Here is a 25,307-nt window from a genome sequence, read left to right as displayed (position 1 = left end):
TTTACCATATAGTTCTTAAATAATCTCTAGTGGCTTCCTATTTCCTTTCCAATAAATTATGTACTCTTATATTTGCTTTTGTAAAACCCTTACTTGTCTCCAATCTTCTTTTTTAACTTAATTGTACATGATTCCCTTTCCTTTTACAAATTTTTATTTAATTTTGAATTTTTTACAATGTTTCTCCTAATTTTGCTTCCCTCCCCCCACAGAAAGTAGTCTGTTAGTCTTCACATTGTTTCCATGGTATACATTGATCTAAGTTGAATGTGATGAGAGAGAAATCATATCCCTAAGGAAGAAGAATAAAGTATTGTGCCTGATCGTTGCACTTATGGAATGAGCAAGTCCATCAGGGTTGGTCATTACCCCCATGTTGTTGCTAGGGTGCACAATGTTACTCTAGTTCTGCTCATCTTGCTCAGCATCAGTCTATGCAAATCTTTCCAGACTTCTTGGAATTCCCATCTGTCCTGGCTTCTAATAGAATAATAGTCTTCCATCACATGCATATACCATAGTTTTTTAAGCTATTCCCCAATTGAAGGATATTTACATTAATTTCTAATTCTTTGCCACCACAAACAGAGCTGCTATGAATATTTTTGTACAAGTGATGTCTTTTTTATACATCACTAAAATATTCTTGTTTAAGAGTAAACATAATACCCCTTCCCTCCAAAAATATAGACCCTCATGAGAAATAAAGTAAAGGAAAGAGAAAAAAGAATGTGTTTCAATCTATGTTCTGATACCATCAGCTCTGACTCGGGTGGATCACATTTTATGATAAGTCCATCATAAAAGTTACTTAAATATTTTTGCATTGTTGCTGTTGTTGATTGTAAATCCCTCTATCCAATCCTCCACACTACCATATATTATATTTTCTTTTTCTATCACTCTGTCCTTCTTCTAAAGTATGCTATAGGGTGACTGAATAGCACAGTGGATTGATCACTGGCCCTGGCACCAAGAGGCTCCAAGCCCACATACCACCCCTGAGACCCAGCAGCCACTTGACACTGTGGTCCCAGACAGGCCACCCAATCCCAGTCCCTTGCAAGAAGTAAAAAAGAAAATGTGTTATATTTGACTGTTCTCTCCTAGGATCTACCCTCTCCTCTATCACTCACATCTCCCCCCTTCCCCATTTCCATCTCTCTCCTTTTACTCAAGATATCTATACCCTATTGAGGGTATATGCTGTTTCCTCTCTGAGCCATTTCTAATGAGAGTGAAGGTTCCCTCATCCCCCCTTGCCTCCCCACCCATATCATTGCAAAATCTCATTGCAAAAAAGAAGGAAAAGAAATATCTTTATATGAAATATCTTAGCCTATTCCACCTTTCCTTTCTCTTACTCCCAGTGCATTTCCTTTTTAGCCATTAACTCCATTTTCACAATATATTATATCTTCGGATTGAGCTCTCTCCTGTGCTTCATCTATAAAAGTTCCTTTTACCTGCTCTATGAAATGAGAAGTTTCATATGCATATTATCAGTATCATTTTTTATGCAGGAATACATGCAATTCATCAACATTGATTCCCTCATATTTTACCCTTCTCCTCCTCTCTCTATGTTTCACCTGAGTCCTGTATTTGAAGGTCAAACTTTCTGTTCAGCTCTGGTCATTTCAACAGGAACATTTGAAATTCCCCTGGTTCATTGAAAGTTCATCTTTTCCCCTGGAAGACGATGTTCAATTTTGCTGGGTAGTTGATTCTTGGTTGCATTCCAAGCTCTTTTGCCTTCTGGAATATTATATTATATTCCAAGCTCTATGAGCTCTTAATGTAGTTGCTGTTATGTCCTGTGCGATCCTGACTGCAGCTCCATGATATTTGAATTGTGTCCTTCTGGCTGCTTGTAATATTTTCTCATTGACTTGGGAGTTCTGGAACTTGGCTATAATATTCCTGGGAGTTATTTGTTTTTTGGATCTCTTTCCAGGGGATTGGTGGATTTTCTCAGTTTCTATTTTGCCCTCTGCTTCTAGGATGTCAGGACAAATTTCTTGTAGAATTTCTTTAAAAATGAGGTCAAGGCTATTTACCTGATCATGACTTTCAGGTATGTCAATAATTTTTAAATTATATTTCTGAATATGTTCCAGACTTGTGTTGTTTTTTCAGTGGGATGTTTCACATTTTCTTCTAATTTTTCATTCTTTTGGTGTTGAAATATTGTGTCTTGACTTCTCATAAAGTCATCGGCTTCCTTTAGCTCCATTCTACATCTGAAGGATGTATTTTCCTTTTCCATCTGGCCAATTTTTGAAGCATTCTTCTCCTCAATAATTTATTGAAATGTTTTATCCATTTGACCTATGCTAGTTTTAACATGTTATTTTCTTCAGCATTTTTTTTTGGATCTCCTGGACTAAAGTGCTGACTTCTTTTTCATGTTTTTCCTGCATCTCTCTCATTTCTTTCCTCAAGTTTTCATCTATCTCCCTTACTTTTGGGCTCTGTTATAGCTTGTGCTCAACTTCTGTTTTTCATGGAATCTTTTGACGCAAGAGCTTGTACTTCCTCATCTTCAGATTGAGGAGGCTTCTTGGGATCATAGACAATGTATTTCTCAATGGTGTACCTCTTTTTTCTCCATTTACTCATTTCTCCAGCCTATGCCTGGTTTTGGGATTTGCACTCTTGCCTGTGCTTTGATATGTAGATGACCACAGGTACCCTCTCTGCACTGGAACTGTGAGGAGGTCCCTGCTATCTTAGTATGAAAGGCCAAACTGCAATTTGTATTTGAGTGTGGGCAAACAGCAGGGAGGGAAGATGGATTTTTGTAGTCTCCCCTGACCCCCTTACCATCTGTGGACTCTGCTCTGGAGGTGCAGACTGGCTTCCTCCTATTCTTGTAGCAAGTTCTTTGGCTGGTGTTCCTCATTCCACACTCATTCTGGTTTAACAGAGTTGTCAAGCTTTTGCTGGTGATCCCTGGGCTGGGTTGGGCTGGACTGTGCTGGGGCTGCACCTTTTTTCCAAACCTAGGTTCTGGTGACACACAACTTTCCTGCAGAACTTCTGAGTTATCTTGGACTGGGAAAATATATCATCCAGTCTTTCTGTGAGTTCTGCCTCTCCAAATTTTGGCGAGGGTCATAATCTTTTGTCTTTTGGAGTTTTGGGGAAAAGATTTTCTGCGAAATGCTGCTTTCATGCTGCCATCTTGGCTCCGCCCCTCCCATGATTCCCTTTCAAATACTCTTCTTCAATATACCCAAATCGATCTTTTGGATTTCTTCACATAACTCTTCCTGTCTCCGTTTTTTTTTTTTGCACAGATTGTCCCTCATTCTTTGAATGCATCAAAATACTTTCTTGTATGATTGAGTCAATTCACACCTTCAGTAATGGGCTAGTTGTGTTTCTTTCTTTCCATAGCACCTTCAACACTGACCACATATTTTGTATCCTTTTCAATTTGTTGGATATGAGATGAAGCTTCAGATTTGTATTTATTTTCATATTTATGACATAGAGCAATCATTAATATGATTGTGTATAATTTTCAGTCTTTATTTTTAAGGATTTGTTTGCTTAGTTTCTCTTATTGTTAGGAATCTACTTTATAATCAGGATTTTGCTACCACTAGATGGCAGTTATTGATATTTGGTTGCATATGAAACATTTCTTCATATATGGTGAACTCATTTAGTTACTTAATATGCATGTTTTTGAGTTGTTTTCCAGCATGGTTAGACTAATTCATTTACGAGTAAGTCACAAATTTTTTAAATTTTTAAAAAATAAAAAAAAATTCCTTGAGATTTTGCTACTTCTTTATCTCTACATGAACTTAGTTATTATTTTGTCTAATGCAAGCAGTTGGATTGAGCAGTGAGAGAGTCATGTACTTGGAATCTGGAAGAACTGAGCTCCAATATGATCTTAGATATTTGCTTGCTTTGTGACCCTGGGCAAGTCCTTTAACTTTTGTTTACTTTAACCTGTTGGATAAGGAAATTGAAAATCATTCCAGTGTCTTTGCCAAGAAAAGTATGAATGAGTATCATCCATGATTGAAAAAAGTGAACAACAGCACAAAATCCCACCTGAGTAGTTCTTATTTTATTTTATAAATAAGGAAACTGAAGAACAGATGAACTCAGTTGTCACACAGTCAAGAAGTGATTCTAGGAGAACTAGGATTATGCATTCTGTCAAGTGTTTCTATGCTCTATCTGTCACATTGGATTACCTTTTAGTCAAGTTGGGGTCCAGGTAGAATCTTATACTAGAAAAGAGTCATTGAAAACCTTTTTTTTCCCACAACAATGAAATTGCAGTGTGAGAAACATCAGAATGATGTTTCATAGTCACAAAGATTGGCTTGGTTTCCTGCTGAGGAGCATCTTTAGGGCTCCTTTCATGTCCTTATTCCGTAGGCTATAGATGAAAGGGTTCATCATGGGGGTGACCACTGTGTACATGACAGCTGAGGCTGTGTCCTTTTGTGCTGTGTGGGTAGAATTTGGATTGAAGTATACTCCAATGATTGTCCCATAGAAGAGACAGACTACAGTGAGATGGGAGCCACAGTTGGAGAAAACTTTCCATTTCCCCTGAGCTGATGGGATCTTCAACACAGCCACAAAAATGTTAACATAGGAGACCAGAATACCAATGAATGGAATTATAGATATCAGTGCTCCCAATGTGTATATCAGCATGTCATTGATGAAGGTATTTGAGCAGGCCAATCTTATCACCACATTGATGTCACAGAAGAAATGAGGGATTTCAGTGTGGCCACAGAATGAGAGTTTGGTCAGCATAATAGTATGTATCAGGGAATTAAAACAAGGCCAAAACCAGGAAATTGCTACCAAAAGGACACAGACCCTTGGGGTCATGATCATGCTATAGTGTAATGGGGCACAGATAGCCATATAGCGATCATAGGCCATGGAGGCAAGGACTATACTATCTAATCCTCCAAACCAACAGAAGAAGAATACTTGTGCCATGCAGCTGATGTAAAAGATTACTTTTCTCCCAGATATATAATTAATTAACATCTTGGGAATGGTGGTGGAGGTGAAGCAGATGTCGACCAGGGACAAGTTGATAAGGAAGAAGTACATGGGGGTATGGAGACGAGAATCGGTCCTAATGGCCAGAATGATGAATATGTTCCCCATCACTGTGATTAGATACATAATCAGGAATACAAAGAACATGCGTCTCTCCTGCTCTGGCTGACATGAAAGACCTAGAAGGATGAATTCGGAGACTCTTGAATGATTGTCTCTTTCCATGGGTCTATTCAAAAACACATATAGAAAGAATGAGATAAATATTTAAAGCATCCCTTTAAAAGTTTATTGGAAAGATTTTTTGAAAAAATTAATATCAGTAAAGATAGAGTTAAAGATATATAGTTAAAGATATTGAAGAAAAAAATCAAAGTTAATATATGACATAAACTATACTGGGATCCCAGAAGATCTGCCCTACATAAGGGGGGAAGATATAATAATATGCTTTTGGAAGAGCTGTAGAGGAACTCAAATATATTCATTTTCTATTTGAAATTGTATGAAATATTTGATCAAGCTTTTTTATGTCCTTTATCTCAGATTCCAGTTCTGGTAATAAATATGCCAAGGAAGGTAAAGGCAACAGCTAAAGTCAAGTATATATAAAAAATTCATAACATTCTTTTGACTAGCAAATATTTGAAAAAAGTAGAAAAATGACCATTGATCCTGGATGTTTGCAATCATTTTGTCTTCCTCTATTAATCACACTCAACAATTTCCATGTTATTTTGTAAATAAGAAAATTTGGTATCTTGAGGATTTGCTCAGGATTTTATAGCCAGGAAATAGAAGCAGAAGAATTGGAAGTCAGAGGTGAACAGAATTAATCTCAAACTAGTGAAAACTCATTGGAAAAAACAGTCAATCAAAGAGATGTCATCATGAGGCCTACATTTAAAAAAATTATTTTAGTTTCTAACCAAGAATAATACATGAGCCATTAGTCTAGGTTTGTAAGTGATTGATTTAATTTTAATATTTTTATTTGTCAAAACCCAGGGTTCAGTCTGGAAAGGTGGGTGGAAAATGCCTCTATTGATATTGGAATGTTTGTTTAATATTTAAAGAACAGTTAATTTGAGTTGAGAGCTTCTCTTTATCAGATCATGCACAGATTTTTTTTTTTAATCACAGTACAGCACAGTAATGTCATAGGGGAATTATAATCTGCATTTGTGGAGGGATTGTTATATACATGATATCATAGATCCTTAAAGTTCTGTACTAAACAGAGGAGTTTCAGGTTTATTCAGTCATCTCTATTACTTTGACCTCAAAATTTTATTTTTATGCAGGTTTGGTCATTTATTTGGCTTTTTGATACCTCTTTTATCCACAAGGCCATATTAATCTGTAATCCTTTTTTACTAGATGACAATACTTGGATCCAGAGACAATACCAGCCATTGGACGGAGGTACAGAAAGCACAGTTCCTCCATGTCCTTTCTTCAACATCATATACCATGACTATTTTTAACAGATTTATAAAACTGATAAGTGTATCAAAGAATACCAAGTTTCATGTGCCTTTAACTGCTTCTGCTTTAAAAGAGATCCACAGAATCTGAGATTATAAAACTGTGATGACAATAGTCACTCATATGTTTTTTCTTTTAAAAGCATAAACTCTGCCTTCGAAATTATCAGAATTGCTGAATGATAGAAATATTAAATGAAGTGCAAAACTGACTAATAAGGAGCCCATTGGTATATACTTTAATGTTATCACTGTGGGAGCTTTGAGATCTTGGGACTTAGGCAATGGATATTATTTTTGAAACTAAAAATCAGGTTCAGGTATTTTAGGATCATGAGAATGTCACTGTAGAGGGTATTATTAAGTGCTTTAGGGACATATGTATAGAGAATGTCACAGAAGTGAGAAAACAGGGGACTTGAACACATGTGGACAAGTATACACACACACACACACATATATATTATAACTGAGAAGTGATTTTTCTACTTTTCTATAAAGATTTTGAGAATAATTTTTTTATTTCTTTGCATTTTGTTGTTTCTGTATGTGATACTATTAAAGCTAATAAGAAGTACAAACCAGGAAGAAAAAGAGTAGAGAATATCCTAAAACAGGCATTGTCAATAAAGATCATGGTCACAGATGTCTATAAAAATTTACAATGTGTAGTTGAATAGCAAAATGAACTAGAGATCCTTTTAGTAGAATGCACATTTTGAATTGTATCACAGAAACTTGGAAGGGAAAGTTTCAGGATTGAAATGACTATGTTAAGGTATACTTTATACAAAAGGACAAAAGACATAAAGGGATGAAAAGTCAGTAGCAATATATAGATAATATACTTAACGGGGTTAAGTGGCTTGTCCAAGGCCATACAGCTAGGTAATTATTAAGTATCTGAGGTCACATTTGAACTCAGGTACTCCTGACTCCAGGGCCAGTGCTCTATCCACTTCACCACCTAGCCACCCCTATTTGGGTTTTCTTAGTAAAGATACTGGAGTGCTTTACCATTTCCTTCTCCAGACTATTCTATAGATAAGGAAACAGAAAAACAGGATTAAGTGACTTGCCCAGGGTCACACAGCAATTAAGTATCTGATTTCAGATATCTTAAAGTCAGTATGTTCAATATTGAACTCATTATCTTCTTCCATTTGCCCAAATTCCTTTTTCTTCTAAATTTTACTATTGCCAAAAGGACAACTATTCTCCTTGTTATCACTTCTTCTTCTCTCTCAGCTCACCCCAGCCCATATAAATTTTTTTTCCTGGTCCCATCAATTTTAACTTTGTGACATCTCTCTTATAAACCTCTGTCTCCTCTATGGCACTGCCTTCAACCTGGTTTGGACCCTTATCAGCTCACACATGGATTATTGCAATAGATTGCTGTTTGTTCTCCCTCACTCCAGTTCATTCTTCCCTTTGCCTTCAAACTGATCTTCATAAAGTGCCAGACTGATCATATCACCTCTGTCTTCAGAATAATTTTAATGATTTCCTGTTATTTCCAGGATGAAAGAGAAAATTCTCAGCTTGATTTTCTAAGCTTTTCATAAATTGATTGCTTCTATCTTTCCAGTCATCTTACAACTAACTTTCCTATGTCCTCTGTTTTGTGATCTAATGGCATTGACCTCTTTGCTGTCCACAGTAACTGCATGAGACATTTTGTAAATGCTTTCCTAAAATGTAGGAGAACTAAACTTTCGACAGAAATTGGAGACTAAGTCTTTCTAATTCTATGACTAGTATGCTGTTTATTAAACCATGTCAACTGTAATCTCTTTGAGTGGAATAGGGAAAAATCCTTCATTGTTTTCTCAAGCTAATAGACACATAGGAATTAATTATGTTGCTGAGTAAAGATTTTTTGGGGGCCGTGGAGGAATAAAACAGGAGATTCTGAAAAAGATAATTTCAATATCCCCACCTAGAAATTGGATTCTTCTTTTAATTTTAAAATTCAAAAAATACAGTCATCAATATGTAGGGGAGAGAGCACTGAAATGGGACTCAAGAGATCTAGGTTCTAGTGCCAGATCTTCTGCTAATAGATTTTATGCCTTAGATCTGCTTTTGTATCTGATATCTGACTTTTAACAAGTTTGTCTTTAGGTCTTCTCCATGTCTGATAATCTATGACATGTCTCATTCAGCTCTCATGTTCCAGCTCAAATATTTTATATTTTCTGGTCTCAAGTCCTTTTTTACCTCTAGCATTCAGTTTTTCTGAGCTCTAGGGACTCTTTCAGCATCAATTACCTCTGTTTTAAAGTGGTGATGGCAAACTCAAATATAAGTGTGTCCACTAATTCATTCATAAATCATTCTATAGGCTGCATAATGACTTACTTTCAAAATGTAATGTAATTTATGTTTTATTATATTTTTATTCATTTAAAAATATTTCCCAATTAAGTTCTGATGGTACTTGTGAGAGTTGCTCTGAGGGTCTGAAGTCTCTGTTCATAACTCCTTCTGGTTCTTATATTCTATTTTGTTGGAGACTTCTATCTCTGACAAGTTTTGCTTCAAGGTCCTTCTGAATCCCTTGATCTTTGAAATAATCTAATATCAGAAACCACTGCCTCCTTTTCCAAATTATACAAGTAACTTAAAGTAATAGGTTTTGTTCTATGCCCATGTCCATGCTTGTTAGAGACCAAGTAGGACGTTATTTTGAACCTTATGCTCAGACGTTCTATGTTCTAAGTTACTTTTATGCTTGAATATTTTATATATTAAAGTGTCCTTTAGCTCTATTCATATTTTAAGTCCTATCAGTCTTTGAAATACCTTTTCCTTTGTTCCAATAGCTCTTTCAGTTCTGACATTCTGAACTCTCAAATCCCCTTAAAAATACATTTCTGAGATTCTTTGAGATATAGTCATAGCATTACTTTGTGTGAGACTGACCTTCACATGAACAGAATATGTCCGCTGCCTATGCACTTTTGTGTTTGGCCTGAATCTTCTCTTCTGTTCTTGAAGGACCAAACTGTTGCCTTTCCTGGGCCCCTATTGACAGATAAATTTCAAACAGATAACTAGCTCAAACTGTGGGCTCTTGAAGAAGAAAGAGACCTTGATGTACATGTGATTTATAGTCTCTTCTGTTCCCTAGGAATGGTGTGTGGACATCATTGTAAATATTTTGCAAGAATTCCCTTGATACAGGGCTCTAATTCCCTCAGCTCTTTGTTAGAGATAATTACTAGATAATTGTACGGAGTTCACTTTGGACTCATTTCTTTTGAGGAAGAAGATGACCAAAGTTTATTTTCATCACATTGCTCTCCCAGCAACACGGAGAACTCTTTTTGCTTCTAGTTATTTTCCAGAAAAAAAGGATTTTAGATCTTGGAGCACAGAAAGTTGGAACTGATATGGGTCTTAGTTAAGAGACCATTGGCCTTCAATGTTAGGAAGAGCCTTAAGTCATGGAATGTATGTTGCTATCATCAAAGTCTCATTTGGAGCATAGTCATCACATGATCCTAGATCTAGACTTAGAAGACTCAGAGACTAACTATTTAGTTCAAATTAGTCATTTCAGAAATGAAGAAACTGTAATTTAGGTTAAGTCCAAGGTTGAACAGATAAACCTAAAAAAAGAAACTTTTAAGCCATGATATCTATTTTCTGCATCATTGCCCTGAATCTCAAGGTCTCTCCAAGTCATATGCAAAGGACTCTAATAGCCTGGTTATACTTTGTTTTTTTTTTTTTTTTTTAACTTTTTCAATTCATTCCTTTCAGCTAGGTAAACTGGGAATTCCACTGTTTGACAACTCCCCAATTCAGTGCAATGACAAACTTCCTTTCCCAGTGCACACATTCATAGAGTTCAAAATGTAAATTTATTTGATATAGATTTAGTGTTGGAAGGAATGTTAGTGATGATTTTACAACCGAGGAAGCTCTAGAGAAGTTAAAGAAATTGGCTAAAGTCACATGACTCACAATTATAAGAGAGGTTTCTAACTATTCTTCTGAGTCAAAATCCTCATAATAGATAATGGATAAAAGAATCAGCAATAAGTAACCTTTCCTCAAAGATCTTTCTAATCTCATATTCTTATAGGTTATTTTTCATATTGGTGTTCCACTTTATGACTTCTGCTTTCTCCATGGCATTGATTCCTAATATTTGCATTATAATTATTATACTCTTAATTTTCCAGGAAGTACCCAGAGTTTCTTTTTCTTCAGGGGACCAATTGTTTCTATTCAGAATCAGCACAGATAAAAGCTGAAAATGTAGTTCCCCTTCTTTGTTTGTTTATCTTTCTTCCTTCCTTCCTTCCTTCCTTCCTTCCTTCCTTCCTTCCTTCCTTCCTTCCTTCCTTCCTTCCTTCCTTCCTTTCTTTCTTCCTTTCTTTCTTTCTTTCTTTCTTTCTTTCTTTCTTTCTTTCTTTCTTTCTTTCTTTCTTTCTTTCTTTCTTTCTTTTCTTCCTTCCCTTTCTCCTTACTTCTGTCTTTTCTCTTCTTCCTTTCTTCCTCTTCCTTATTTTATTTCTTTTCTATTAGTAAGCCCTTTTTCTCTAATATTCTCTAGAACTGCACAAAGCACAGTAGCCTCATATTCAAAAACAATCATACATAATAAAAACACAAATTCCCATGACCCCAAAATATATGTCTCATTTGGCATTTTGCCTTCATAATTCATTTTTTCAAAGGCAGTGAATAGGTTGCATGGATGATTATCTATCTGTTTTCTAGAATCATTGTTAGCCCTTTTGATGAGTAAGGATCTTAACCATATCAAAGTTGTTGTTCTTTACATCATTATTTGTAGGGTTTTCTGAGATTTTCACACTTCATTTTGCATTAATTCCACTTAGGATGCTCTCTAATTCTAGAAAACACTTGAGGGACACTTCTCTCAGGGAACTGGCTTAAAAAGTTCTTTTGTTCCCAGATATAAAATAAAATGCCATCTAATGGATTTTGATGGAGGTAAATAAAAAGTTGAACAGGTACTTGCTTGAGAGGGTGAAAGTGTGAGACAATCCTAATTGCCAGTATATTGAGCAGATTCTCTAACCTTGTCATCAATAAGAAGAAAGAAGAAGAACAGGATTCTTTTTTGCTCTGGTTGCTGTGAAAGACTCAGGAGGATGAACTTGGAGACTACTGATTGATTGCTCCTTCCATGAATCTGTCCAAAAGCACATGTGGGAAAGAGATGAAAGTAGAATTTAAAAGATCATTCACAATGGAGTGAGTAGAAGAGGGAGAAAGGGAAAGAATTTGGAACTCAATATTAAAAAATAAATTTCATAAAGCAAAAATAATAAAGCACACACACACAAAGAAGAGAATGTTGCAATTACTCTAATGAAAGTGGTGGGTTTTATCTTCAAGAGTAATATAAGTAGATAGTCCAATATTTTAGTTCTGAACCATCTTGATGGTGTTGGCATCATGGCAAGAAATGGGATAACCTTAGACTTTTTTTTTCTTTTTTTGGTTTTTGCAAGGCAATGGGGTTAAGTGGCTTATCCAAGGCCACACAGGTAATTATTAAGTGTCTGAGGCTGGATTTGAACTCAGGTACTTCTGACTCCAGGGTTGGTGCTCTATGCACTGTGCCACCTAGCTGCCCCTACCTTAGACCTTCTTGACAATGATGACTTTATTCTAAGAAACAGGGTAGGAGATAATTGTATATCAGGTTAAAAAGTCATGAAAACCAAAGTGTGGTGGTTCAGTAAGGTAGCTTATAAAGGAAACTAAACTATGTCACAAACCAATTTTTTAAGATGGATCCCAGGTTAAGCCAAAAAGAGGACATGAAATATAAAAGAATCACTCATCCTTTTGAATCTGCCCCTGCAAACTTCTAACTTGGAATTTCCTTCTATCTCTGCAATCACTTCTTCTGATTAGGTGAAGTCCTTCTCAAATCTGGAGTTCATACCTCAAACTTGATTTTATGTACTTCAGCAGGATATGTGACCTGCTTGCTTTCAGCAAACTGTGATTGGAAGTTTGAGACAGTATGAGGCAGAGTTGTTTTTATCACAATGGCAGCAAGCAGACTGAGCCAGAGATTCTCTTACTTATAACAAACCTTATTTTTAGGGGTAGCATCTTATTTCTGCAGTTACTAGTTCTTGTACTATACTGAATAGTAATGATGATAATGAACATCATTGCTTTATTCTTGATAAAAATCTAGTTTATGACATGTCAGTTAATGTTTTTTTCTTGGTTTTAGATAGATACTTTTTGACATTTTAACATTTGCTCCATTTCCCCCTCTACTTTCGAGTGTTTTTCTTTATCTATTAATATAATCATTTTTGTCAGTTTCATCATTAATTTTCTGGAATGGGGCTACTTAAGAATTTTATTTGCTCTTCTTTTAACCAGGAAATTCATATTTTTGCAAATATTCATCCATTTTCACTTAGATTATCATATTTAGGTGGCACAGTGGATAGAGCACCAGCCCTGGAGTCAGGAGAACCTGAGTTCAAATCCAACCTCAGATACTTAATAATTACTTTGCTGTGTGGTCTTGGGCAAGCCACTTAACCCCATTGCCTTGCAAAAAGTCAAAAAGAAAGGATTATCATATTTATTAGTATACAATTGAGCAAGATAGCTCTAAATTATAGCATCAGCTTTCTCCTCATTGAAGGTAAACTCATCTTATTTCATTTTTCATACTACTAATTTGGTTTTCTTTTTTAAAAAGTCAAATTAATCAAAGGTTTTTACCATTTTTCTTTTTTCAAAAAACTGACTTAATTTAATTAATTATAAAATTAATTTAATTTTATAACTTATTAATGGTTTTCTCACTTTCAAAGTTATTAATTTCTCCTTTGATTTTTAAATTTCTTATTTTGCATTTAATTAAGGATTTTTAAATTTGTTTTTTCCCCTAGCTACTTTAGTTTCTTGTCCAATTCATTGATCTCCTCTTTCTCTATTTCATTCATGTAAATATTTAGGGATATAAAATTTCCCATTTATAACAGCTTTGGTTGCATCCCTCTAGTTTTCATATGTTGTCTCATCATTGTCATTATCTTGAATCAAATTGTTGATCATTTCTATGATTTCTTGTTTCATCCATTCATTTTTAATTGATATTTGATTTTTGAAATATGTTATGAACATTTTTCAGCATTCAGCCCTATGCATATGCATATTTTTAAGTTACAAAATTTCCTTCCACCCTCTCTTTCCACCCCCTTCCCCTCAGTGGCAGTCAAGTTAACATTGTACATACATATTTTTGATAAACAGGTTTACAGAAAAGTAATTTTCAGTATAAAGAATTATCCTTAAGATTAAGGGAAAGAGATACATAAGAGATACTTTTTGTAAAGTGTTCACCAGATACTGAAAGGTTATTTTGTTTTTTGTTTTATCTCATTTTGTTTTCCTTCCTCTGGATGGGGACAGCATTGTCCATAACCAATCTAATACAGTTGTCCTCACTCTCTGAACAACTGAGAGGAGCTGCTTCCATCAGGGTTGATAATCTTACAGTGTTGTTAATGTGAACATTGTTTTTTTGGTTCTGCGGCCTTCACTCAGCATTAGATCATGTAATTCATTCCATGCTTCTCTAGAATCTGACCATTTATGGTTTATTATAGAACAATAATATTCCATAGTATTCATGTACTTGTTTAACCATTCCCCAACTGATGCATAGATCCCCTCATTTTTTAATCTTAGGCCACTTAGTTATCAATTATTTTTTAACTTATGACATAGCTATGACCCTTTCTTGCATCTTGATCTGAAAAGATTGCATTTAGTATTTTTGCCTTTCTGCATTTTATTGTGTTTTCATGCCCTAATATATGATCAATTTTTGTGTCCTTTCTAACCCCCCTCTTTCAATTTTCTTCTATCTAACCTTTCTGAAATTCTATTCACTTCTTTAATTTCTTTTTTATTTTTTCTGTGGTTAGATTGTATTTAATCTGAGAGACAGAGGTTGAAGTTTCTCTTTAGTGTAGTTTTGTTGATTATGTCTTTCTAACTCCTTTCCACTATCTCCTCTCACCAGCGTTTTACTTCTGATCACCTACCTCCCTCAATGGATTTTCCCTTCAAACAACCCCTTTTTTGCTTTTCTTTCCTCTTTCCTTTCTTAATTCCATATAGGAAATGGGTAAGGAAGGTCTATTCTGTGGGCCACATATGCTTGTGAAATCATTTGGTCTTGAACTGTCTAGGTAACCACAGAACAGACTCAACATTCAATAACTTTAGGAATGTTTTAGGGGTGAATTGACAGAATGTTTGATCAAATACAGCAGGATAATTTTTAAGTTGATAAATTTGTATGGATGACAAATGGTACTATAAATATCCAAATGACATTTGAAAGAAAAAAGTTCTCCATCCCTGCTATAGAGTAAGGAAAATTTCTAAACCTGAGTGCATGTGATATTCCATCTTTGAGACAAATCAATGAAAGTAAGATTCATGCAATTCTCATCCCTTCCATTTTTTATCTCTATGATGGTTTTAAGTCTTTTATATCTTCTCATATGATGTAATTTACCTTATTTTTGTCTCCTTTATCCTATTCCAAGACAAACCCTTTTCTAATGTCTTATTTTTTAAATACCTTACCATCAAAATCAACTTCTTTCCACACCTTCTAAGATGATTTCTTCTACTATAGTCAAAGTTTTCAAGAGTCACAAATATCATACTCCTGGTAGCAATGCAACCAGTTTAATTTTATTGAATAATATTCTTTTTCTTTTCCCCTGTTTATCTTTTTATTGATCTCTGGTGTCTTGTAGTTGATGATAGAATTTTCTGTTCAATCTGTTTTTTAGTTCAGGAAAACTTGAAAGCCCCCTATTTTGTTGAATGCCCATCTTTCCCCCTGAATAAGTATGCTTTATCTTGGTAGGTAGTTGAATCTTGGTTGTAATTCAAGTTCTCCTGAATATCATATTCCAGGTCCTTTAATTCTTTCAATTGTCAAGTCCTGTTTAATCCTGACTGTGACTCCTTGGTGTTTGAATTGTTTCTTTCTGGCTTCCTGCAGTATTTTCTCCTTGATTGATAATTTTGGAATTTGGCTATGATATTCCTTGGAGTTTTTGTTGCATTCTTTCAATGACTATTTTATCTTATGGTTCCAGGATACTAGGACATTTTTCCTTTTTTTAAAATTTTTTCAAATTACATGTTATGAAAGTTTTTCAACATTCATCCACTTGCATATTTATGTTACATAGTTTTCCACCTCTCTCCCTTATTGCCCCCCCTCACTCAGTAGTGAACAGTCTAGTAAAAGTTGTACATATTTATTTGTGTTTAACAAGTTTACATTTTAGTTGTTTTGTACCTAAGGCATTTGGAAAAGAAAAAAGAACAAAACTGGGATAGGAAGGGAAAACATAAGAGAAGTTGTTAAAAAAAAAGTGAACATAGTATTCATTTAGATCCTGTGTTTTTGTTTGTTTCCTTTGGATGAGGATGGTGTTGTACATAACAGGTCTCCCAGGGTTGCCCAAGATCTCTATATTGTTAAGAATAGATGCATCCATCATAACTGGTCAACACATAATGTTGTTAATGTGTCAAATATTCTTTTAGTTCTGGCCCCTTTGCTCAGCATGTTTGTGCAATTATTTCTGTGCTTTTCTAGAGTCTGACCATTCATAGTTTCTCATAGAACAATAGTGCTCCATAATATTCATATACTGCTAATTTGTTCAGCCATTCCCTAAATGATGTCCATTCCTTTAATTTCTAATTCTTTGTCAATAAAAATAGAGCTGCTATAAACATTTTTGAACATGTGGGACTTTTCCCATTTTTTGATATTTCTCTTGATTATAGGCCTAGTATTGTTATTTCTGGGTCAGTTTTATTGCTCTTTGGATATAGTTCCATATTGTTTTCCAGGATGGTTGGATCATTTCACAACTCTATCAACAATGCATTAATTTTCTAATTTTCCCACAACCTCTCCAACATTGATCATTTTCCCTTTTAGTCATCTTAAGCAATCTGCTAGGAATGAGGTGTTGTTTTAAGTTATATTTCCTCTAATCAGTAATGATTTGGAGCATTTTTTCATATGATTATGCCTAGAGAAGTCTTCTCAAAGCCAAGACTATTTGGGCTTAAGTCTCATCTCAGACATATTCTGTTTGAGACCCTTGGCAAATCCTTTTACCTTTCAATGATTTTCCCAGCTCTAATTTTATAAGCTATAGATCTTTACTTTGTTCAGCTTTACATCATGTCCCTGAGTGCCTCTATTTAGTAGCTCTTCATTTCCTGAATGAGGAAACTGAGAATCAGGTGGATTTTGTGATTTGTTTAGCTCACAAATGATAGAAGCAGAAGCAGAAGCAAACCTCCTGAAAAAAAGGATCCTTTCTGTAGTCCCAAAGAAAATGAAGAAGAATATCTGTGTTAGGCACCTTGCATAAGAAATTTTGTTTTGCTTTGTTTCCAGCTACATGATTTGCCAGCATCTTGGGGATGCTCAGAGACTCCATACTGATTCCCTCCTTCCATGGTTCTATTGGGAAGGACACATGGAATAGAGATGAAATAAGAATTTACAGATTCAATAGATTAATGATTGCATTAATTAGATATCAATTTAATACCTTGTTTTAAACTATATAGGAAGTTAATGTGTTCTATATCAATATATATCTATTTAATTCTTCTATGAGGAGAACTAACTCTTACCTCTTTTATCCCTGTAAAATATAAACTTCTGGAGGGTGGAAACTGTTTAATTTTTGTCTTTGTATCCTCAGAGTTAAATATCTTTTTCTTATATTGTTTGATTGATTCCTGAGGGTGGATCCGCATTTAACTCAGTTGAGTTGAAAGAATTCATGGGCAGGAATTATGATGGATTTGGAGATAGAGGATCTGATTCTATCACTACATCTCTATGTGAGCTTTATTGTCACTTAACCCATCTGGTCCTCATTTTTTTGATCTGTAAAACAATAATTTTGAGCTCAAAGACTTTAGAAATCCCTTCAGTTATCAACTCTATGATTCCATGAACTCTCACTGCCTCTGTAACCACAAACAAACAATCAAACCTACTGACTGCAAAACTGAAGCAAGACTTCTGCTTTGCCTTCTAGGGGAAAAGTAGAATGAGTCTGGATCTTTTCACATGTTAAGCCTTCAAAAAAATAGATGCCAGCTATCATGTTCTGCATTGGTCTTTTCTTCTTCTGGCTGTACATCAGTTTCCTCTGCCTATGTCTTTTGTGGTGTGAGTAATATTGTAATCCCTGTTTCCATGCATATTAGTCTAGTTTTTTTTTCTGAGCAGATATGAAAATCATCCTTGAGGCTTGTTTGGTACAGGTGACTAAAGACTCACACTCTTTACATTGCTTTCTAGTCTCTTGAAGTAAAAAATTCACAAGGAGCTGTATATACAATCTAATATTTCGGCTGGTTGACAACTAGGGGCAACTCAAGTCAGAGAATTTGCCTAACTGAATCAAGCTGGTTGTCCTCTGTGATTATTTTTGTTCAATATCTCTCTTTGTCTTAAGTGTTGTCTTATAAGTAACTTTTTTCATTCTAATATACAATATCAATTAAAAAGGCACTGTCTTGAGTCAGATTCAATTTATATAGTCTGAAGTCTAGTTTTTTTGACATTCCTTGGTGCTTCTCTGGATGTGGACTGATGTGATAGTGCCTTTCCCATTCCACTTATTTTTTTATGAGTATAAATGATATTACTAGCAGGAAGTCAGTAAGTATTACTATTCATTAAGAAGACCTCTTGCCACTTATCTTTGTGGTAGAATTTCTTTGTGAGAAAAATTTTTGTAGAATTTGTGACTATAGAAGCACAGACTGTGATATAGTAGATGATGCAAAAGGTAGATTCTAGGATGCAAAATTAGGAAGAATTGAGTTTGAATCCTCCCTCAGATACTCTCTAGCTATAAGATCCAGGGCAAGTCACTTATTCTCTATGTTCTTCAGTTTTCTCATCTGAATAAATAATTGTACCTACTTCACAGGGTTGTGAGGATAAAATTAGTTAACATATATAAAGTACTTTGTAAACCTTAAAGAGCTGTATCGGGGCATACAGGTGGTGCAGTGAATGGAGCACTGACCCTGAAGTCAGGAGGACCTGAATTCAAATCTGACCTCAAATGCTTAATAATTGCCTAGCTGTATGACCTTAGTCAAGTCAATTCATCCCATTGCCTTGTAAAAAAAAACCCAAACCAAAAAAGAACAATATAAAGTATTGTTGTTATTGATCTTATTCATTGTATTCTTTCTTGTTTTCTGTTTTTCTTGTTTTCCCCATTACTTTTTCTTGTTTTCCTCATTCTTGTTCTCTTCTGAGAGATATCAGGAATATAGGACCGATCTCTGAGACACCAAGACAAGCACACAAGCCCTGCTATCGATACTTGTTGACTATATAATCCTAAAAAGACCATTCAATATCTCAACCTTCTAAGGCAATTTTCTAAAATTATAATTTCAGAGAAAATGCTGTCTTTCTTTGGTAGCAAGAACCCTGTCTCATTTAGGAGTTCTTTTTTATTTAGTCATTTTTTCAATCATATTTGATTCTTCATGATCTCTTTTGGGGTTTTCTTGACCAAATACAGGAGCAGTTTACCATTTGCTTTTTTAACTCATTTTACAGTTGAGGAAACTGAGGTAAATAAAATTAAATGACTCATCTAGTAGGACACAGCCACAGCAATACTTGAACTCAGCAAGTCCTGGGTTGGCATGATAAACATGCATGTGTGACCTAGTTGCTCTCTAGCAATTTTTTATATTCATCAAATAATAGTTCATGTCCCTATTTCTTTGTGTGTCTATTTAACGTGAGTCAGTAGAGGAGACATTAGTTTGTGAAAAGTTGGTTATAAGAAGATAGTTTCCTTAAACGAGACAGCTTTCAAGACCAAAGTTATCATATATATCATACACATACATATTTACACATGTAAAACATATGTATAACATGCATGCACAGCATGTATATGTGACATTAATATATAATGCACATGAAATATGTGTGATTATATATAAGCATATATGTATATATTGATATACTTGCTTATATACACCATATACATAAATGCAAATAAATATATACCCCCACCCATCCATAGATATATTTATACACATACACACAAATATATATATATAAATATGTGTATGGTTTTTGGGCTTAGATGAAGTTAGTAAAAAATCAGCAAATATTTATTTATCCCATGCCCTGTGTTAAATGACAGAGTTTCAAAGAAAGGGAATGATTCTTCCTTCCTTCAAGGAGTTCACAATGTAGTTGGGAAGACAATATGTAAGCAACTAATTACAAACAAGTTATTTATATATATATATATATATATATATATATATATATATATATATATAGATAGATAGATAGATAGATAGATATACATATAGGATAAATTGGAGATTATCCATAGAGGGAAAATATCAGTATTGATCTCAAATGACTTTTGGCATTGTTTAATTTTTAGATAGGATTTAAGGAAGTCAGAAAACTGAGATGAAGAGGCAGAGAAATCAAGGCATTAAAGATAATCATTGAAGATATATGGAGATAGCCAACTTGTGGGAGGAACAGTAAAGAGGTCAATGTCATCGAAGCATACAGGTGGGCAGATTGAGAAGAGAGTAAAATATAAGAAGACTAGAAAGGTGGGAGGAAAGTTATGAAGAATTTTGAATGTCAAATAGAGAATATTATATTTGATTCTAGTGATGGTAAGAACCCTGCAGTTTATTGAATTTAGGGAGGTGGCTGAAATGTCATAGTCATATCTTTACTTTTAGTAAAGGTGAGTGGAGGATGGACTGGAGTGGAGAAGAGACTAGCAAGTAGACCAACCAGCAGGCTATTTCAGTATTTTATATATGAGGTCATTAGGTCCTGCATGATATTGTAGACAGTGTTAGAGGAAAGAAGGGTGATGTGAATGAGAGCTTTTATGAAGGTAAACTTGACAAAATTTGGGAACAGAATGGATTTTGGAGGAGATGACAGAGAATAAATAAAAAACAATCCATAAGTTGGAATCTTGGTCTTCTTGAAAGTAATAATGAATATTATAGATGAGGAAAATTTAGGGAAAAAGTAACTAGTTTAATTTTGAGTTAATTGAATTTAACGGACATCCAGTTCTAGGTGTCTAATATGCATTTGAAGATATGAATCTGTGTATCAACAGGGAAATTTGGGCTTTATTAGTCTATTTGAGAGTCAATGGCATGGAGAGGGAATCTATAGGACCCAGATGAGACCACCAAGTGAAAAATTATGAAGGGGCTAGAGAAGAGGGCTTAGCACAGAGCTTTGTTGGATATCCACAGTTTGCAGCTATTTCCCATATAAAGGTCCAGAAAAGTAAACTGAAAGGGAATGGTCAGATGAGTAGGAGGAAAGGTAAAAGAGAGTACACAAAAACTTAAAAGAGATTAGTAAGTAAAAGAAGGAGACTGAGTGTGATAGACTGCAGAGAGATCTTGAGAATTGAGGAAGAAAATACATTAGCTTTGGTATTTAATAGATTGTTAGTTTCATTGGAGAGAGCAGTTTCTGTTGAATGATCTGGTCAGAAGATAGACTATAAAGGGTTAAGAAGAAAGAGGGGAAAGGAAACAGTTTAATAGCTTGCAACCAGCCTTCTCAAGTCACAAAGGAGTAATGTGATATGGAATGATATATAGGAGGAATGAAGTAAGTAAAAATGTAAAGGAAGGTGGCCTTGCTCTACTAGATCTCAAACTATGCTGTAAAGCAGCTGTCATTAAAACTGCCTGATACTGAAAAAGAAATAGAGTAATGGTGCAGTGGATTAGAATAGGTCCAAAAGAAACTGCAAGAAATGACTACAACCTTCTCTCTCTCTCTCTCTCTCTCTCTCTCTCTCTCTCTCTCTCTCTTTAGATTTTTGCAGGGCAAATGGGGTTAAGTGGCTTGCCCAAGGCCACACAGCTAGGTAATTATTAAGTGTCTGAGGCTGGATTTGAACTCAGGTACTCCTGACTCCAGGGCCGGTGCTCTATCCACTGCGCCACCTAGTCGCCCCTATAACCTACTCTTTAACAAATCCAAAGACATTAGCTTCTGGGATGAGAACTCACTATATGACAAAAATTGTTGGGAAAACTGGAAAACAGTATGGCAAAAACTAGGCATAGAACCACATCTCACATCCTATACCAAAATAAGGTCCAAATGAGATTTAGGCATAAAGAGCGATACCATAGATAAGTTAACAGACCAAAAAATACTCTATTTGATCTATGGAAAAGGGATACATTTGTGAACAAACAAGAATTAGAGCACACCATAAACTGCAGAATGGATGATTTTGACTATATTAAATTTAAGAGATTTTTTGCACCAATAAAATCAATGCTGCCAAAATTAGAAGAAAAACAGAAAGCTGGGAAACAATCTTCACAACCAGTAATTCTGATAATGGTCTCCTTTCTAAAATATATAGAGAATTGCATCAAATTTATAAGGCCATAAGTCATTCTCCAATTGATAAATGGTCAAAGGATATGAACAGTTTTCAAATGAAGAAATTAAAACCATATATAATCATATGAAGAAATGCTCCAAATCACTATTGATTAGAGAAATGCAAATTAAAACAACAATGAGGTATCATCTCACACCTATTAGATTTGCCCTGATGAGAAAATGGGAAGATGATCAGTGTTGGAGTGGTTGTGAGAGGATTGGGACATTACTGCATTGCTGATGGAGTTGTGAAATGATCCAGTCATTCTGGATATGCCCAAAGAGCAATAAAACTGTTCATACCCTTTGACCCAGCAATTTCAATTCTAGGACTATATCCAGAAGAAATTGTAAAAAATGGGAAAAATTCCTTCATGTTCCAAATTATTCATAGCAGCTCTTTTTTTGTAGTGGCAAAAGAATTGGAAATTGAGGGAATGCCCATCAACTGTGGAATGGCTAAGCAAGTTATGGTACATGAATACTATGGAATATTATTGTCCTAGAAGAAACCATAAGTGGTTATATTCTAGAGAAGCATGGAATGACTTATGAGATCTGATGCTGTGTGAAGGGAGTAGAGTCAAGAGAACAATGTAAACACCAAAACATTAAGTGATGAACAACCTTGATTGATGCAATTCCTCTAACAGTACAGAGAGGTTGGACAACTGTATTAGACTGGTTATGGACTAAATTATTTCCAAACAGAGGAAGAAAAACAAAACAAAACAAAACATGTAGGAAAAACCACCCCCTACCGAATGTGATGAACATATTATAAAAAGTATCTCTTATGTATCTCTTTCCTTTAATCCTAATTCCTCATGCCAAAGATTACTAATTTGTAAATATGGTTAACAAAATATGTATGTAAAATGCTAACCTGAGTCTTCCCTTCTGAGGGTAGGGGGAGTGGGAAGGAAGGGTGGAGAGAAATATTGTAACTTGGAAATATGCATGTATGAATGGATGAAAATAAAAAAAATTCTTTTGGGAATAAAAAGAAGATGAAGGACAAACATTATTATTATAACATTATTTTTCATGGTCTATGGTACCTGTTAGCAAACTGTAGTTTCCCTAAAAGATATCTTTTATTTAGGTCTGTTTTTGCTTTTTCTTTTACTAAGATTATGATTACTACTTCTGCCTTTTTTTTTTATCATGCTGAAGCATCATAGATTTTGTTCCTACATGTGTTTTAATTATTTGTTTTCTTTTTGTTTCAAATGTACTTTCTGGCACCACATATTGTTGGATAATAAAGAATTCTAATCCATTCTGCTTTTCATTTCCATTTTTTAAATCCACACTCATTTATGATTGTTGTATGTTACCCTCCATTCTTTTTCTTCTTTTTATCCCATCTTTTTTACTCTGTTCCTTCTCAAAAATATTTCTTGCTTCTAACCAGCGATTCTGTTAATTTTCCTTTACTTACTAACACCACCCCCTTTTTTTCTTATTCCCTTTCTTCCTACTTCCCTTTTTGATAAGTTAGATTTCCACATACAGTTTAGTGCTTACATGTATTTATCTTTCTTTGAATAAATTATGATGAGGGTAAGGTAAAAGTCACCCTTATTTGCAAAGGAGTTGGCTGTCTCTATTTTCCTCTCCACTATAAAAGCTCTTTTTATGCACCTTTTAAAATGTGAAATAATGTCTACCATTCTTCCCCTTCCTTCCCTCTTCTTTTAACAATATAAGCCTCTTTCTCATTCCATTTTTTTGTTTGGCAATCTTCCTAATATAAACCATTCATACCCATGGCTTCAGTGCATATAGACTTTTCCTAATTGTGAAATAGTGGTAATGTTCTTAGGAGTTAAATATATCATTTTCCTTCATAGGAATGTAAACAATTCAATCTTATTAAATATCTTATCATTGCTTTCTCATATTTTTCATTAAAACATATTTTCATAATAATCATGTTGTGAAAGAAGAAACAGAACAAATAGGAAAAGTCATAAAAACCAAAAATAAAAAAGGGAAAATGGTATATACTTTGATCAGCGTTGAGATTTCATTGTTTTTTCTTTGGATATCATTTTCCTTCATAAATATTTTGAAATAAATAGTTTGGGGGGTAGCTAGGTGGCACAGTGGGGTGGCTAGGTGGCGCAGTGGATAGTGCATTGGCCCTGGTGTCAGGAGTACCTGAGTTCAAATCCGGACTCAGACACTTAATAATTACCTAGCTGTGTGGCCTTGGGCAAGCCACTTAACTCCATTGCCTTGCAAAAATCTAAAAAAAAAAATAGTTTGGGTTCATTCTTTTGCTGAGAACTAAGTCAAACATAGTTGATGACACAGTGTTGCTTTACTGTGCACAGTGTTCTCCTGAATATGCTTACTTTCCTCAACATTCATTCATCTAAATTTTTCCAGGTTATTCCAAAATCTCTTGCTCATCATTTATTATTGCATGCAGCTTTACATTAAATTCATATTGCACAATGACATAGTCTTATAAATTTGACTTCATTCTTTATAAATTTGAGAAATGAAGTTTTAATTAGAAATGCTGCATGTTAAAAATGTTTCCCATATATCTACTTTCTTTCTGGTCTTTTTCGTGTTATTTTATTTGTACAAAGGCTTTTTAGTTTAACATGTCCATTTTGTATTTTATAATGTTCTCTTTCTCTTCCTTGGTCTTAAATTCTTCTCTTCTCCATAGGTTTTACTGGTAAACTATTCTTCCTCTCCAAATTTGCTTATGGTGTCACCCTTTAGGTCTTAATCTCATATCCAATTTGACCTAATCTTGGTATAATATAAGAGATATTAGTCTGTGTCTAATTTCGGTCAGATAATTTGCCAGTTTTCCAGCAGTTTTTGTCATATAGTGAGTTCTTATCATAGATGTTGGAATCTTTCAATTTTTCAGTAGTAGATTATTATAATCAATTATTACTATGTCATGTGTACTTAATCTATTCCACAGATCCAGCACTACTTTTCTTAACCAGTATCAAAGAGTATTGATGTTATGCCACTTTGTAATATAGCTATAGCTATGTCTCCTTCTTTTCCTTTTTTTATTATTCCCTTGATATTCTTGGTCTTTTGCTTCTTTAGATTAATTTTGTTACTATTTTTTCAAGCTATATATAATAATTTTTGTTAGTTTGATATTTCACTGAAAAATTTTAATTTAGTTACAATTATAATTTTTATTATATTAGCCATGAACAATTTACAGC

General features: G+C 34.5%; 1 protein-coding gene across 1 annotated transcript; it reads right to left on the bottom strand.

The window, feature by feature from the left end:
- Nucleotides 1–4,338: 4,338 nt before the first annotated feature.
- On the bottom strand, nt 4,339–5,280 carry LOC141497484 (olfactory receptor 1f45-like). The gene has a single exon (XM_074200136.1). The coding sequence runs from the start codon at nt 5,278–5,280 to the stop codon at nt 4,339–4,341; it is 942 nt and encodes a 313-aa protein (XP_074056237.1).
- Between the last annotated feature and the right edge of the window lie 20,027 nt (nt 5,281–25,307).

This window comes from Macrotis lagotis, chromosome X, assembly GCF_037893015.1.
Source record: "Macrotis lagotis isolate mMagLag1 chromosome X, bilby.v1.9.chrom.fasta, whole genome shotgun sequence".
Classification (NCBI taxonomy): Eukaryota; Metazoa; Chordata; class Mammalia; order Peramelemorphia; family Peramelidae; genus Macrotis; species Macrotis lagotis.
The sequence above is the reverse complement of the archived record's forward strand: the minus strand, read 5'-3'. Positions and strand labels throughout refer to the sequence as shown.

Excerpts from the sequence above, each read along its gene's own strand:
- LOC141497484 (XM_074200136.1), bottom strand. The coding sequence starts at position 5,280 with ATGGAAAGAGACAATCATTCAAGAGTCTCCGAATTCATCCTTCTAGGT.